This window comes from Apostichopus japonicus, chromosome 9, assembly GCF_037975245.1.
Source record: "Apostichopus japonicus isolate 1M-3 chromosome 9, ASM3797524v1, whole genome shotgun sequence".
NCBI lineage: Eukaryota > Metazoa > Echinodermata > Holothuroidea > Aspidochirotida > Stichopodidae > Apostichopus > Apostichopus japonicus.
Genome location: NC_092569.1, coordinates 22,839,992 through 22,854,706, shown reverse-complemented (window position 1 = coordinate 22,854,706; position 14,715 = coordinate 22,839,992). Strand labels below are relative to the sequence as shown.

At 36.3% G+C, this 14,715-nt stretch overlaps 2 protein-coding genes across 2 annotated transcripts in view; one reads left to right on the top strand and one right to left on the bottom strand.

Moving 5' to 3' along the window:
- LOC139974003 (uncharacterized) overlaps nt 1-14,715 on the bottom strand; it is a 90,262-nt gene that overhangs the window by 34,347 nt on the left and 41,200 nt on the right. The window lies entirely within an intron of this gene.
- LOC139973787 (uncharacterized) lies at nt 1,166-8,302 on the top strand. The gene is made up of 8 exons (XM_071980654.1): nt 1,166-1,202; nt 2,398-2,570; nt 2,942-3,206; nt 4,035-4,246; nt 5,082-5,273; nt 5,877-6,176; nt 6,428-6,689; nt 7,809-8,302. Exons 1-8 carry the CDS (start codon nt 1,166-1,168, stop codon nt 8,300-8,302), a joined length of 1,935 nt encoding a protein of 644 aa, XP_071836755.1.

The window sequence follows — 14,715 nt, the reverse complement described above, 5'->3', positions numbered from 1 at the left end:
TGGATTTTTAAAGAAACTGACAAAACCATTAAGACAAAAACTCTCTTCAACTTATTGGTTGCTGTGTTCTCACTACGTCACACCTTATAGCTTAAAATTAAATACTGATCCTTACAATCCCGTCATTAATTAATTACGCTCCATGCTTCTAATTAGTAAGATATAAAAGTCTATGGCTAAAAATTTACCTTACAAGTAAGTGGAACCTTTCACTTAGAGTTCATTTTGTTCATGTTTGCCTGTGTTCTTTCACGTAAGCTTACATATCATGTGCCAGGGTAGCTCTAAAACCGGGACAATTTCAATAACCTAAGTCTTCCCGGAAGAAAGTTGTAATATAAAGTTTAACTCTCTAAGTGTTTATTGATATTTGCAATATCGGCGACATATCAGTATCGGTAAAAGTTAGCCTTATTGCAGATAACGGCAAACTAACATTTAACTTTTTCCCCACTAAAAGCCAGTTTCGATTAATAGCAAGAGGCCAATATGCCGAACAGCTGGTCAAACAAGCATGACGCAAGTTCTGAAAAATATTAACCGATCTAAACAGACCAGTCATGGACATTTACCGTTAAAAACTCATTAGTCTTTGTCGCGCATTAAAGAAAATGTCACCAGTCTGGCTGATGTATTATACAATTTTATATTCAGGATAGTAACTTAACTTATGTGAATGTATGTTTATACCTACAATAGTAGCCTATCAGTCCTCCGCTGAGAATAAATATTTTAACACGTGGAAACCCCTCTTCTAAATCATTCAAAAAATTGTGTACATTGCAGAAGCTGCAAAGAGTACCATGGATGCCGTTTTTGAAAACATCATTGACCGATGAAAAGATTGTATTTTGAGAATCAAGTTTGCCTATCACATTTTGTTGCCGATTGGTTTACGAAATATTTCAAACACGAAGCACTTGCTAATTTTGGCTAGACTTAGTTGTTAGTATAGCCGGCTGATGGAAGTAAATAAGTGTCTACAGAAATTAGACAATGTGTAAAAGTAAGCTGGCCTGAGGATTCGATCCTAGTAGGATCTTCTTCAAAGGCTGAATGACAAGTAACAGTATCAGAAGCGACAAAAGCACACACGAAATTAGACAATCAAAGAATATGTTTTCGTTTTCGTTCTGATAAACGCATGAACTTACTTTAAAGTAAAATGACCCCTTTCAAATCTCAGAGTTTCGTTGTGCACGGTAAGTATCAAGACACGGTAATCTGAGAATAGCTAGGACGATTTAAATGATCCCTAAGTGTTATTAGGGACTGATAAACACAAATGCGTTACAACATTTGTCTGTAATCTTCTTACGTCAAAATATAACTTGAACAAAGAACATCTGTCTGCATTAAGCAACAAAGCTGTCTAAGGAAGCAGTCAGCTATTGCCTTTGTTCTTAACGTGAACTTACGTATCATGCACCAGGATAGCTGTTACACCGGAAAAATGCCATTAATCTAACGTTTCCTGGAAGAAAGTTGTATCCTGTAAGTGATCATTGACCTGTAAATCAGCTATGGAATGTAGACAAAGATAAAACATCAATACCAGTGGTGACCCGGAGAATTTACCAAAGTTTATATCGACTTAACTTGTTTTAACCTCACATGGTTTGAACCAGTTTGCGAATTGTTCTTTCTTTCCCTCAGACTGTTTTTATTAGAAATTAAAATTAGATTTAATCTGATCCTGCTCAGTGTTGACTACCTCACCTTGTATGTCCTGTAATGCATTCATTAAATGAATTTTATTACACAGGTAATCGAAAGTGCCGAAGGAAGATCTTCAGGTAGGTATAGTTGTTATGCTATATGATTTAACTTATGATAAGAAGTAACCTCAGTAAGCTATTTACTTATGTATTATAAACGTTAACATCTCAGTTGACCAACTTTAATGGCTGGAAATGTTGGTTCCTAAGTGGTCGCTCTAGATGTGTTGTTTTTCGATCTTGTCGACATTTCCAAACAACTTTTATGAGATTGTTTCTCTGAGTCGCGTCTTGTCGATCTTTTCACGTCCAATGTGCTACATCGATAGTTTTTCATGTACGTTAAATGAAATTTGAATGTTCTCATTAGTATTTTGATCGGAGATGGATACGATTAATAACTACGAAAACATTTGATATAAATGGTCTTTGAATTTTATGTTAACGTAATGTTTTCAAAACAGTTACATCTGAGAATCCAATCACGATTACCTTATTTAATATTAGTCGCGATATCTTTCTCTCTACGGTAGTTGAGTAATAACTGGCATAAAGGATAATCTATTACCTTAACTCTCATAGAAACAAAGCCATGTTCATAACAATTGGCTCAGAATGTTATTTTTGTTAACTAAATGATTTTGCAATCGCAATAAAATGTGTATTACTTTCCATTCAGGTTTTACATACTTTGTTTTTCAACAACCTGCGTATTCGAGAGATTGCAGAGAAGTATCGAGTGCCTGTTCCCCTACCCATAATTCATCTGGAGTATACGCTATTAAACCAGATGGCTATCCGGAACCGTTTGAGGCTTACTGTGATAATGGTCTTGATACTGGTGGATGGACGGTATGCCATAGTTGATTACTTGATGTCCCCTGTTCAACTTTAACTAGTTTTAAACAAATTTACTTCAATTTTGCCTACAGCAATACAAAGTGATGTAAAAAAAAAAATCATTTTTCTTTTTTCAAATTGAATCTTTTTATCGAAGCAAAATTTGAATCAATTATTTTTATACATTTTGAAATGAAGTCCAGTGTAGTTCATCTCCCGAGAAAACTGTAAACCTTTTAGCCTACATTACAAATTGAAGTTAAATATATAAGTTCTAATTTCTGTTAGAAATGTTAGCAACATATCCCATTGCGGTAGGGAACGAATAATTAATATTTAATAACGTCCTAGTTAACGCTTAACTTCTTTGGTATTCGTCGTAGGTATTACAGCGCCGAAGATCAGATTCCGTCAATTTCAATAGAAGTTGGAAAGATTTCAGAAATGGCTTTGGCTTTCTAGGGAGTGAGTTTTGGATTGGAAATGAGAAAATTGCCTTCTTAACAAATCAAAAGCGGTACCAACTGCGAATGGATTTTGAGAACGTTGCTGGAGATACTTACTATGTAACATACGACGAGTTTCGTATCTCAGATGAATGGGGAGATTATCATATATCTAGTTTAGGTACATTCGAAATATCAGATGGTAAGTGTCTTTTACATTCTTATTAAACATAAAGCCGAACTAACTCGTATTTGTTTATTACATGTCGAAAGTAAACGTGCATCAACTGAAAGGCTCATTCTGAGATCGAATTGATCTTTTGGAAGTAAAATTGACATGGCAAAATTGTTCTTAGCTTAAATAAACTGCTACAATACATATAGTAAGAGTATACATAGAGTATACCAGCGAGTACAACGATGCTAAAATACATATATAAGCGGTTCCAACATGATATGATATATATGATATGTTGAAATAATAATATTGCATTATTATCTATAGTAGATTTCGAAATGGCCTCCATTAGCTGAATTGTGATTACGCACTTACTACATTACTGCTTCGTACTCAACACTAACCTTGGTTCTGAACAAGGAACCGTATCTAACATGTGTACAACAGAATGTTCACACTTTAACAGGTCCGTCTCCCAGTTTGATCAAAACAACCAACGTTGTAATTAATAATCATTGTTGTCAAACAGTAGTATAGTAACTCCGCGGAAACTCAGAAACAGAAGTAAGCTATGGCTATATGGTTTTTAGACCAGTTGTGCAACAAATTACGGAGTACTATCTCGTAATGTTGGATAAATATTAACATAAAGTTGAATAAGGAACAGCCACTACCTGATTTAAATTGTTCTGTATATATTCGAACTGTTTCCGATTGTGTGTTTTTTCCTTTAACCTTCAGATAAGAGTAACATGAGAGGGCAGAATGACAAACCTGTTCTTTCTCACGTCATATTCTTCGTTTCTCTATCAGGTTCATCTTATTTACATTTTATTATTTCCTGTACTCTAGGAATAATCCCCGAATGGTGTCCAGCTAATGAGATATTTAGCAATGAGACCTGTGAGAGGAATTGCGATGACCCTGACTCTTGCATCTCGGCTACATCTCACCCAGAAACAGAGCAATGTGTTTGTGTCGGTGATTATCTAATACAGCAAGAGCGATGTATCCCTCTGAACCAATGCAACTGCTTCGTTGCTGACAAAGGAGGTGTATTAAGGGTCAGTACGGCTTTTTCGGGGCATTTTACATGCCTTCCTCATCATTTATTGTTTGATAGCTACCTTTTTATGGCGAATCCGGAAAGCCTGCGTCATCCGAGTTGGCTTCAACGACCGCATTTAAATTTCTTTAAGGTTCATACCCTTGCCTAGATCAATCGATAGAAAGTTTGTATTGACCACACAGTCGAAACCCTGTACATTTCACTGTGACAACCGCAAAATGATGAAATATTTATTAGTATTTTCGGGGTCAGTACAGTTCTTTCAGGACATTTAAAATGCTTCGATCTTAATTCATTGTCAAAATAATTTGAAGCAAACCTTTAACTAGTTAAACTTGTCTATTATTGCAATACATTGACAGATAACAGTGTGGCGTGTGCATCGCGGTGAGGCTGGAACTATGGACCCCATTTTATTCGACAGGCCATGCAAAACTGTCAGTCGAGGGATGTATTACATTTAGTCGGGGAGAATAATCTACGGGTGTGCATTCCCTTATAAACCTTAAAACAAAATAATAGGATACTTCTAACCTAAATAGTGCGTTTCAAAGGTATTGTAACTTGAGTTTTTAGTTGCAATAAACCTTCAAGGAATGCAATATTTGACAGCTACTTTAAATAAAAAAGTTGTTGCAATCCCTAAGCACCAAATATCAGAGTTGGCTGCAAAGATCGCATTAAACTTTCTTAAAATTTGATACCCTTTGCCAGAAAAACACATTGGAATTGGCCAGCAATTCTTTCAATGCTGTACATTTCACTGTGACAACCGCATAACCCATAATTTATTAATTCGTTTTTTTTTTCCGCTGAATATCTTAAATTAGGAAGGCGAGTTAAACATCAATCCAACATGTACACAGAGATTTACTTGTAGGAACAACCAGCGTATAGATGAGAGTTACCAGTGTAGTGAACACGCAACCTGTGATGAGAGGAACGGTGTCCGTAAATGTTACTGCAATCCAAACTACCATGGAGACGGAGAGACGTGCACTCACAACTGCTTCGTTGCTGACGTAGGAAGTGCATTAAAGATCAGTACAGTTCTTTCAGGACATTTTAAATACTTTGCTCATCACTCTTTGTCCATATTATTTTGAAGCAAGCCTTTAAATAGTTAAATTGTCGATTATCGCAATACATTGACAGATAACCGTGTGGCGTGTGCATCGCGGTTAGGCAGGAACCATGGACCCCATTTTATTCGACAGGCCATGCAAAACTGTCAGTCGAGGGATGTATTACATTTAGTCGGGGAGAATAATCTACGGGTGTGCGTTCCCTTATAAACCTTAAAACAAAATAATAGGATACTTCTAACCTAAATAGTGCGTTTCAAAGGTATTGTAACTTGAGTTTTTAGTTGCAATAAACCTTCAAGGAATGCAATATTTGACAGCTACTTTAAATAAAAAAAGTTGTTGCAATCCCTAAGCACCAAATATCAGAGTTGGCTGCAAAGATCGCATTAAACTTTCTTAAAATTTGATACCCTTTGCCAGAAAAAGACATTAGAATTGGCCAGCAATTCTTTCAATGCTGTACATTTCACTGTGACAACCGCATAACCCATAATTTATTTATTCGTTTTTTTTTCCCCGCTGAATATCTTAAATTAGGAAGGCGAGTTTAACATCAATCCAACATGTACACAGAGATCAACTTGTAGGAACAACCAGCGTATAGATGAGAGTTACCAGTGTAGTGAGCACGCAACATGTGATGAGAGGAACGGTGTCCGTAAATGTTACTGTAACGAATGGTTTGAAGGTGATGGTGCTACATGTACTCGCAGTGGACCGAGAGATTGTTCTGATCTTTACACAGCGGGTAGAAGAAATCACGGAAAATATACCATTTATCCAGATGGAAGCTCCGGGTTTGAAGTTTTTTGTAAAATGTCTAGTAGGGGATGGACAGTAAGTTTTAACCATTGACAGTCAAAAGCTTTCCTATGTTAAACTAAATGTTTTATATGACAGGCCTTCGTTCACTAACATTGGAAGTGAATTATAACATTATTTAATTAAATTAATCCATCTTCCTATCAGTTTAAAACAAATCGGGTTATTGACCTTCACCAATTAATTCCTCTTACTTATTGTAGTACAATGAGACATTGTATACATTACTTACTTGCCATCTATAAACTATTTGATTCTCTTTGTAGATTTTGCAACGACGTACAAGTAGTTCCGTCAGCTTTTATCGAAACTGGAATGAGTACAAAAATGGGTTTGGAATTCCAACAGGAGATCATTGGATTGGCAACGATAAAATATACAAATTGACAAACCAAAAAACCTACCAACTTCTAATAGAAAAGACAAACAGGGAAGGAACACCATACCACAGCCGTTATTCATCTTTCAGAATTGGTAACGAAAGAGACAGATACCGACTGTCATTGGGTGGCTACAATGGAAATGCTGGTATGTATTGTGCTAAATGTCAATCATACGCAGACGTCTTGTAGTTATTACGTCATATCATTCTAGCATAATTACCTGTAGGCGTAATCACACTCATGGATTTGTACTCGTACATATACTCAGGTCATGTTATAAATATAGTGTAGATACTGATGTAGAACTGTATTAGACGTCGAGCTTTGAGTCCCGTGCGCATTGCTGATCGTACAATTGCTTTACATTGTATTACGTGTTGGTAAAATGATATATTGTTGTAACATCATGCTATATCATATCAACCACACTCTTATATATTTAATAGCGTCTGCTTCCTCGCATTTTCACTATGATCTTGTCGAGCTTATAACGCAAGGGAATAATAACCATTCTGGAAACCTAAGAACTGCTGCAGCATTTTAGCTTACTTTGTCGAGACGATGTGTATGTGTTACATTCTTAAAGAGCATTATTTGCCGTATTTCTTATCGTTAGAAATGTTTAATCATATGGTAAATTACTCGTTTGTTGATATCAAATTAAAGAAATCCGTCAGTATGAAATATAAGACCTTATTACGAGAGAAGATGATGACATGAATGATACAACCAATACTTTATTACCCTCCCTCTTTTTTGAGCACCTATCATATATTGAACAGTCAAAACTGTATATTTTACAAAATGCCGAAAGTGAATACTTCAAAAAATGCACCGATTACATTTCTGCTAATCTGTCAATCACTACTATATTATTAATTAATATTTTTCAAAGGAAACGTACAATAATATAAATACAATACTGACATTCAGAAAAATATTGTCGTAATTAACTATGTTCTCAAATTAGGTCCCAGACGAATTAACAGAATTGGAATCGCTCCAATAAAAATTCGCAAACTTGACTCCTTTGTTCGAAATTGTAACATTCCTTACGATAATTTAGAACTCGTAAATGAAACCACAAAAAAAAAAAAAAAATAACGTAAGACCAACTTAAACGAACAAAATAACAAACGCAATTATAACCGACAACTCTAGCAAACGAACCTAAAATGACTTAATAATGTTCAGTATATATATAAGGAAAAAACTTATTTTACAAGAAAATAGTTTCATTCAGTATTTGCTAATTTCATTCCAGGTAATAACGCTATGGGAGCAAATTCAGGATATCGATTTAGTACGCGAGATCAAGACAATGATGGATCGAGTACCTTCGACTGCGCAGAAAAACACCGAGGTGGCTGGTGGTATCCAGACGATAGAAGTACGGGCTCAACCAGCCACTGTTCCGCATTCAGCAACCGCGTAGCTACCGGTGGATACAAGTACTCTGACTGTAGCTGCTATTGTTATTGTTATGACTGTCCTTCTAGCCGTCCACATTACAAATGCAATAATTGTGATAGCTGTAGTTATCAGTGTTATTATTATTGTTATTATTATTATTATGATCATTGGAGATGCTGCGCAAACAAAAACCCGGCCTATGAGACACATTTTTATTCCTGTGGCTACTCCAATCTCAACGGTGACTACTCGCACAACGATAACCGGGGTATCTTCTGGACGAATCTTCACGGTTCTGATTGCGGTATAACAGCAACAACAATGAAAATACGGCCAAGTCAATGATCAAAGTAGTGGATTTGAAGTCATCAAGGTAACAAGGACAGGAAACGGTTGGCGATATAATAACATATATTAAACAATGAAGTACATATCGAAGCTAGTACAAGTTTGCATATTTAAAAGATGGAAGTGAAGGAAAGAGACACTAGTTAGCCTTCCAATGCAATGCTAAGTTATGGGGCAAACTATCAAACGACGGTAAAACAATTTAAGAAGGGTACAACAATCACAGGAAACTCGATGGCATTCGATAATTTGTCCAGAGTTTTCAAAAATGGTATTGAATTCGATTTTTCTTAAATGTTATTAGTAATGATGTCACTGAGAGTACTAAGAAGTGATGCAAATAAAATATATTAAAAAAATACATCATTATACTGACCAGTAATATTCCTTTCCAAAAGTTGCGATTATATTGAATAAACACAAGTGACAATGTTATGACTTCGCCTAACTATGAACGATATCTTATACGTTTCGATTTACTTTCTGGGTTGTTTATGTAATATGTTTGAGAGAACAGTTCTACTGCCAGAGTAAAGCGCACTAGTCTATGCAGAAAGAACACAACCAACCGAAATCACCAGAATATGTGCCCTCTTATTCATGAATCAATATCTTTACATTGACACAATTAGATGATACATTTGCTTACGATAATGAAAGAAGCGTTTACATGCACACGAAGTTGATCATATATAACCAGGGTTCTGGGAGACTCCTTTAATTAGATATTTGCCAAAGGAACGTTTTCAACCAGACTCACTAACTTACCATTAATCTGCATAACTTTAATTCTTTCTCACTCATCTCCATGTAAGAATATGATGTAGTGATTGTTCATTTTGTCATCTGCTTAATTGTCCCGACTATAGAAATTATCGTTCTCCGAATTCCTAGTTAAGTGCGATAACCACCTGATCATCCCCACGAAATATAACACATATGAGTGATATTCCGACATGAATCCAATTGAGACTTACAAATTCAAAGGAGAGTGTCATCTTCAAAAATTTCACAGAAATTGGAGGGCATAGGTGGGGAGCTGGGGGGGGGGGCACGGGTTGACAGTGGCGTATGTATTCCGTCTCCACATCCCTGGTATTTAACATCAGATAATGGAGTCTAGTTGATTATTCAAAGAACTTGCGGGGTTCATCTTTAAGATTACAACAATTTCAAACACGTTATTTTCAAAGTGACAAAAGGTACACTTTGATTTATGGAAAGTGGTCCTTTGTCGGCCCTTTTGTAAACATTGGATCCTTAGTTTTTCTTTCACAGTACTGGAAAGAGAGTGTCGCACCATTTTCGACCCTGTGGATAATTCGTAAAGAGGGCAAAACTACAAGCCAGACGAGTTGGGTAATATAAGAACACATGGAAATATATAACTTACCTTGATATCGAAAAACATAACAAATGGATAATGTAAAACTTGCAAAACATTTTATTAAATGAAGTTTTGTTATCGCTTGAAAACCGTGGAGTTTCCCTGTACTTTCATTTTCCTGAATACATTTCAAGTAATTTCTAAATAGGAAGGATTGAAGTAAAACTTGAGATAAAATCAACAAAAACATTCAAAAATAAAAAGGAAATAAGTGCGGTCTTTATAAATATAAAGAACAATTGTTAGAAAACATCAAATAAACAAGTTTAAAGTGTGGAAAGATTATAACAAAGGCTCTTCTGTCTATATTTGTCACCGACAGCAACCCACCCGCTCTTTTCAGCACCTATATAACAGTGAAATATGACTCGGATCTCTCTGAAATACCATAGCTTTGTGTTCATTTATGGATGCCAATTACTACAACGAAAAGAAAATACTATTTTAAATAATCTATGGTTGCTTTTCCCTTAATATTTTCAAGCAGTAACCTAGAACAACTATTATAAATGAAGAAAGAGATACATAAAACTGACGTATTATCCTTACCGTCAGATAAGTGCTGGTTCGTATGGACAGAAATGTTATCAATCAAATATTGTTGGTGATGTATATGTTCCGCGCAATTTACCGATCTGCGCTATCTTAAGATTGCGCTGCGCGTTCTTATAGGATCCTATAATTGCGCACCGATCTTAAGATTGCGTAAGGCCCGTCTTGCGCGTTTTATCGATACTGCGCTATCTTGCGATCGTAGCTGTATGGAGTATCTGAATCAAATGATGGTGTCGGTACCTCATTAATTTTCTGCAACACTCAACTGACGTAATCATCAATCCCATGGGATGCCAAGGTGGAGATAAGTCACGTCAGTTCGTAGGTATAATAAGTACTTAAAAGGATTGTCTGGTGGCCCAAAGAAGTTACCTTAAAAAATAGTAAATAATTTTCCAAACATGTTGTCAAAGTATGAGAACGCTAATGTTGCGTTTGACAGAGAAACGATTTTTTAATCGTTATGGATAGACATTTCAAATATGATTTGAACAGTACAATACGTGACGTCAGCTCTGCCATAGCAGATTGCGTCATAACCCACCCTCCGCACAATACCTATACGGTAATCACAACAAAAACAGCGTTTGTATACAGATAAATTTCTTCCTTAATTTCCGGTGAAATTTCTTTAAAATTAGATATGTTTTCAAAAACTCCTTAAGCCGCCATGTACTTGATCGGTGGTTCCATGGTCGTTGTTTAACATAAGGTAAATTTTAACAGCAGACTCTGAGTTGTTCAGGCTATACATCGCGCTATCCAGCTCCAACGCAAAAAATGTTCGCATGTAGGCTAAACTCAAACGTTGACAATCGGACAGTTCTGCGAAGCGTAAGCTTCTCAGTGCTACATTCTGCTCTGACAACGATTCGATCAATTTCTTCAATAATTTCCGGTGAAATTTCTTATAAATTAGATATGATTTAAAAAAACTCCTTAAGCCGCCATATATGTTTAGGGGAAGTAAAAATGAATCAATTTGAACTCACCCAATTAAGTTAATTAGCTGGCATAGGTCGAAAAGATTATGAAAACTGGAGTATCCGTGGATAAAATTTAACACAGTCCCGAAATATCCGCAGAAAAAAATAAATGATATATAAAAGTTCCGTATGGACAAATCTCCATAGAAAAGAATAATGGTATATAAAAGTTCCGTACTGTATAGCTAAATCTCCATAGAAATAATAAAACGATGGATAAGAGTATAATCCAACGAACACGTGAAACAGTGAAATTTACGGCTGAGCTGAGCGACTACCAACGTAGGTGTTTACTCAGTGCTAGCGAGGCGGCGAGTGTCGTGGAATATAAGAAACAAAATAAACTAAACGAGGAAAACGTTGCTTCAACGATTCTTACACGTTGTCGCGACGATGAAACAAAGGAAACGTTTGTTTCATGAAACTTGTTTCCGGAGAATCGTTGTAGCGACGATTCGGCCGCAAAATAGGGGGCGTAACAGCCGATGGCGAACCCGCTACATATGTAGTAGATCGGTGGTTTCGTGGCCTTTGTGTAACACAAGATAAGTTTTAACAGCAGGCTCTTCGTTGTTTATACATCGCGGTATCCAGCTCCAGCGCGAAGAATGTTCGTGTGTATAGGCTACTCTAACGTTTACAATCGGACAGTTCTGCGATGACATCGATTCCGCCAAGTTTCATCTTTCGGTTTAACGAATACTTTACAAGTTTCCTTTTACTGTTAATTTGATCCGTGAATTTTATTTCAGCGATTTCGAAGAACAGTTAATGAACTGTGGTTTGAGTGTGAGTGTACTATGTGTAACGCTATACAAGTACACCAACTGAGCATCGTAGTATATACGTTCGCGAGTATGTACGTTATATATATGAGGCAATCCAATGTGCTTACACGTGAGTTTATTTGCTGCGGAATTGGGAGTGCTAACTTCGAGTCGCCTGTTTTGCCTATCTGCAAGCATTACGTCAATCACCATATTGAAGCGTTCGAACAAACGGTACTTTTGGTGAGAAACTGGTGAATTTGAAAACCAGATTTCTACAAGAAGAAAATGTCGAATGGGGACAATTTTTACATAGTTAGAAAGAGAAAAATAATAACTACTAGGACAATATATCCAAATCTTCCACCAGACAATTCCTTTAAAGGGACGGCTATAGGCAGGTTTTTTTTTCTATTTTTTTTTCTTTATTTCGCAATAAAAGTTGTATAGCCTAGAAAAAGAGTCCCTCTAAAACATCAGTTTTTATTGAGCATGATTTCCTTTATGAAGGGGTTCAATTTTGTCTCATTTCATGCATGTTCTAAGAAATATTCATTAGTTTTTTTCAGGTTGAACTGTGACACTACTAAAGGACCGCACTAAAGAAGATTAGCAACCAGTCTCCTTTTCCAGTCGGTTCTCATCATTCTTATTAATCGTTGTCCTCTCTGTTTAAGGATCTATTAAAACACATCCTGTCAATGATTAGAGTTTGAGAAATTCATGAAATAAAAATAAATCCTGTCAATTGTGTTAACAGGTTCTTTATTTACAGCACAACACATAAAAACTAAAGACATTGGAATTCTCAATGCAGTGGCTGGCAACATTTATACAATATATAGATAATTTCAAGTTTACAGGATCATACAATGTATGATATTCGTCTTCATTCATTCGCAAGATAGCGCCATATCGATAAAAACGCGCAAGACGGGCCTTGCGCAATCTTAAGATCGGTGCGCAATTATAGGATCCTAAGAACGCGCAGCGCAATCTTAAGATAGCGCAGATCGGTAAATTGCGCGGAACATATATACATGTTTAAAGATTCGGTAGTAATTCTACTTCAAATCGGCTGAAAGAGAGAAAGAGGGACTGTGGATGCAACGCCTTCGCACCATTTAACTTCATGGGCCCAACATTCTTATTTTAACGTTATACGTAGACGGTGAACAGCTACCATGAAGCCGTTACGCCCTAATTATACGATTGATCGCTACGTAATGGCCTGCTTTCGGGATTAAATAGTATAATCAGTGACAAAGGCAATCAGATCAGTCGTAGTGACTACGCCAAAGGTTACCCGTTTTATGCCTTTGAAATGACACCTGACCTAGCTAGCGGAGGCCACTTTAATTTCCGTAAAAGGATAATGTGCGTCTTGAAATGCAATTTGAGTACGCCCTGAGCAGAAGTGTGAGCGTGTTTGTATACGCTGAATATGACGTTGTGATAGTAGTGGTTAAACTCGTAACGTATTCATAGACAATTAACCCTCTTTTCTAGAACCGTCATTAATACAAAACAATCAAATAAAAGGAACCCGGGAAGTAATTGGGTGGCAATTTTCGTTAGAGTTGAGCAATTTTTTTTTACTCCTTTGGACGTCTTATTTCTGGCATTTCATATTGCCAGAATCATTTTAATAAGAAGTGTGCGTGTTTATCAGGATTCAATTATTCGTAAGCTAAAATGACGGTAGCTCCCATGAGAAAATTGCGTATATTGTCCTTTTCATAGTCGATACATTTTTTCTTTATAATTAAGGTGATATTTTAAAACGGATTCATATCTCTCAATATATCCGGAAGTACCAATATACGCCTGAGAGGGTTGTGCATTGCTATGGGGAATACCAGCCAGCTGTTATGGAGATGTCTGTGGTCCTCTCTAAAATCATTTTGTTGAGGGTCTCCCGGTCGGAATTGGAGGCAAATCTTGACCTATTTTACAAAAAGTTGATCATTTTATACCATATCATGATATCAAATGGGAACGATCAACGCATAAATGATTGGTTTTCTAAAAATAAATCATCATAGAGATATGATGTTAATAGAAAGTTGATCACATGAAATATTTCTATGAGCTTTATCACAATTTTATTTAACTGTCAAAGGAAACGAGTAATATCACACATTACATCGTGTAATTTAAAAGCCCTAGAGACAAAACCCAAGTCTCAAATTTGGCAAAACAGATGCATCCAGAGCAAGTCAAACGTGTATGCAGGAAGCGTTTGCAGATTCTACCAAGGAACCATACGGATACCTTGTCATCAATTTACAGCCTTATACGCCCACGTATGTTCGTTTTCGTACAAACACTTTACACATGAGACCCAATATGTTTGCGTACCCAAGTGATACAAGCCAACAAAATCTGATAAAACATAGAAACATAGTTCTAAAACTTTTCTTTGTGAACTGAAGCGCCACCATAGCACCAGCAACACGTCTGTTTAGAATCTTGCCCGTGAAATGGATTGTTTCCATCAAGATGTTTCCCTAAAAAGCGAAAGGTTTTCCTACTACACGTGGAGACCAAATTAATTACCATATGATGTGAATGCGCCGCCAACGTGGAAAAAATGGCAATGTACCGTTACCTCGCGTCCAAAAAGTCGAAATTGTCATGGTACAAGAAACATCTAAGGGATCTTTACATCAAACGCCTATCCAATAAAAAGCGCAAGGATGTATTAATAAAGAA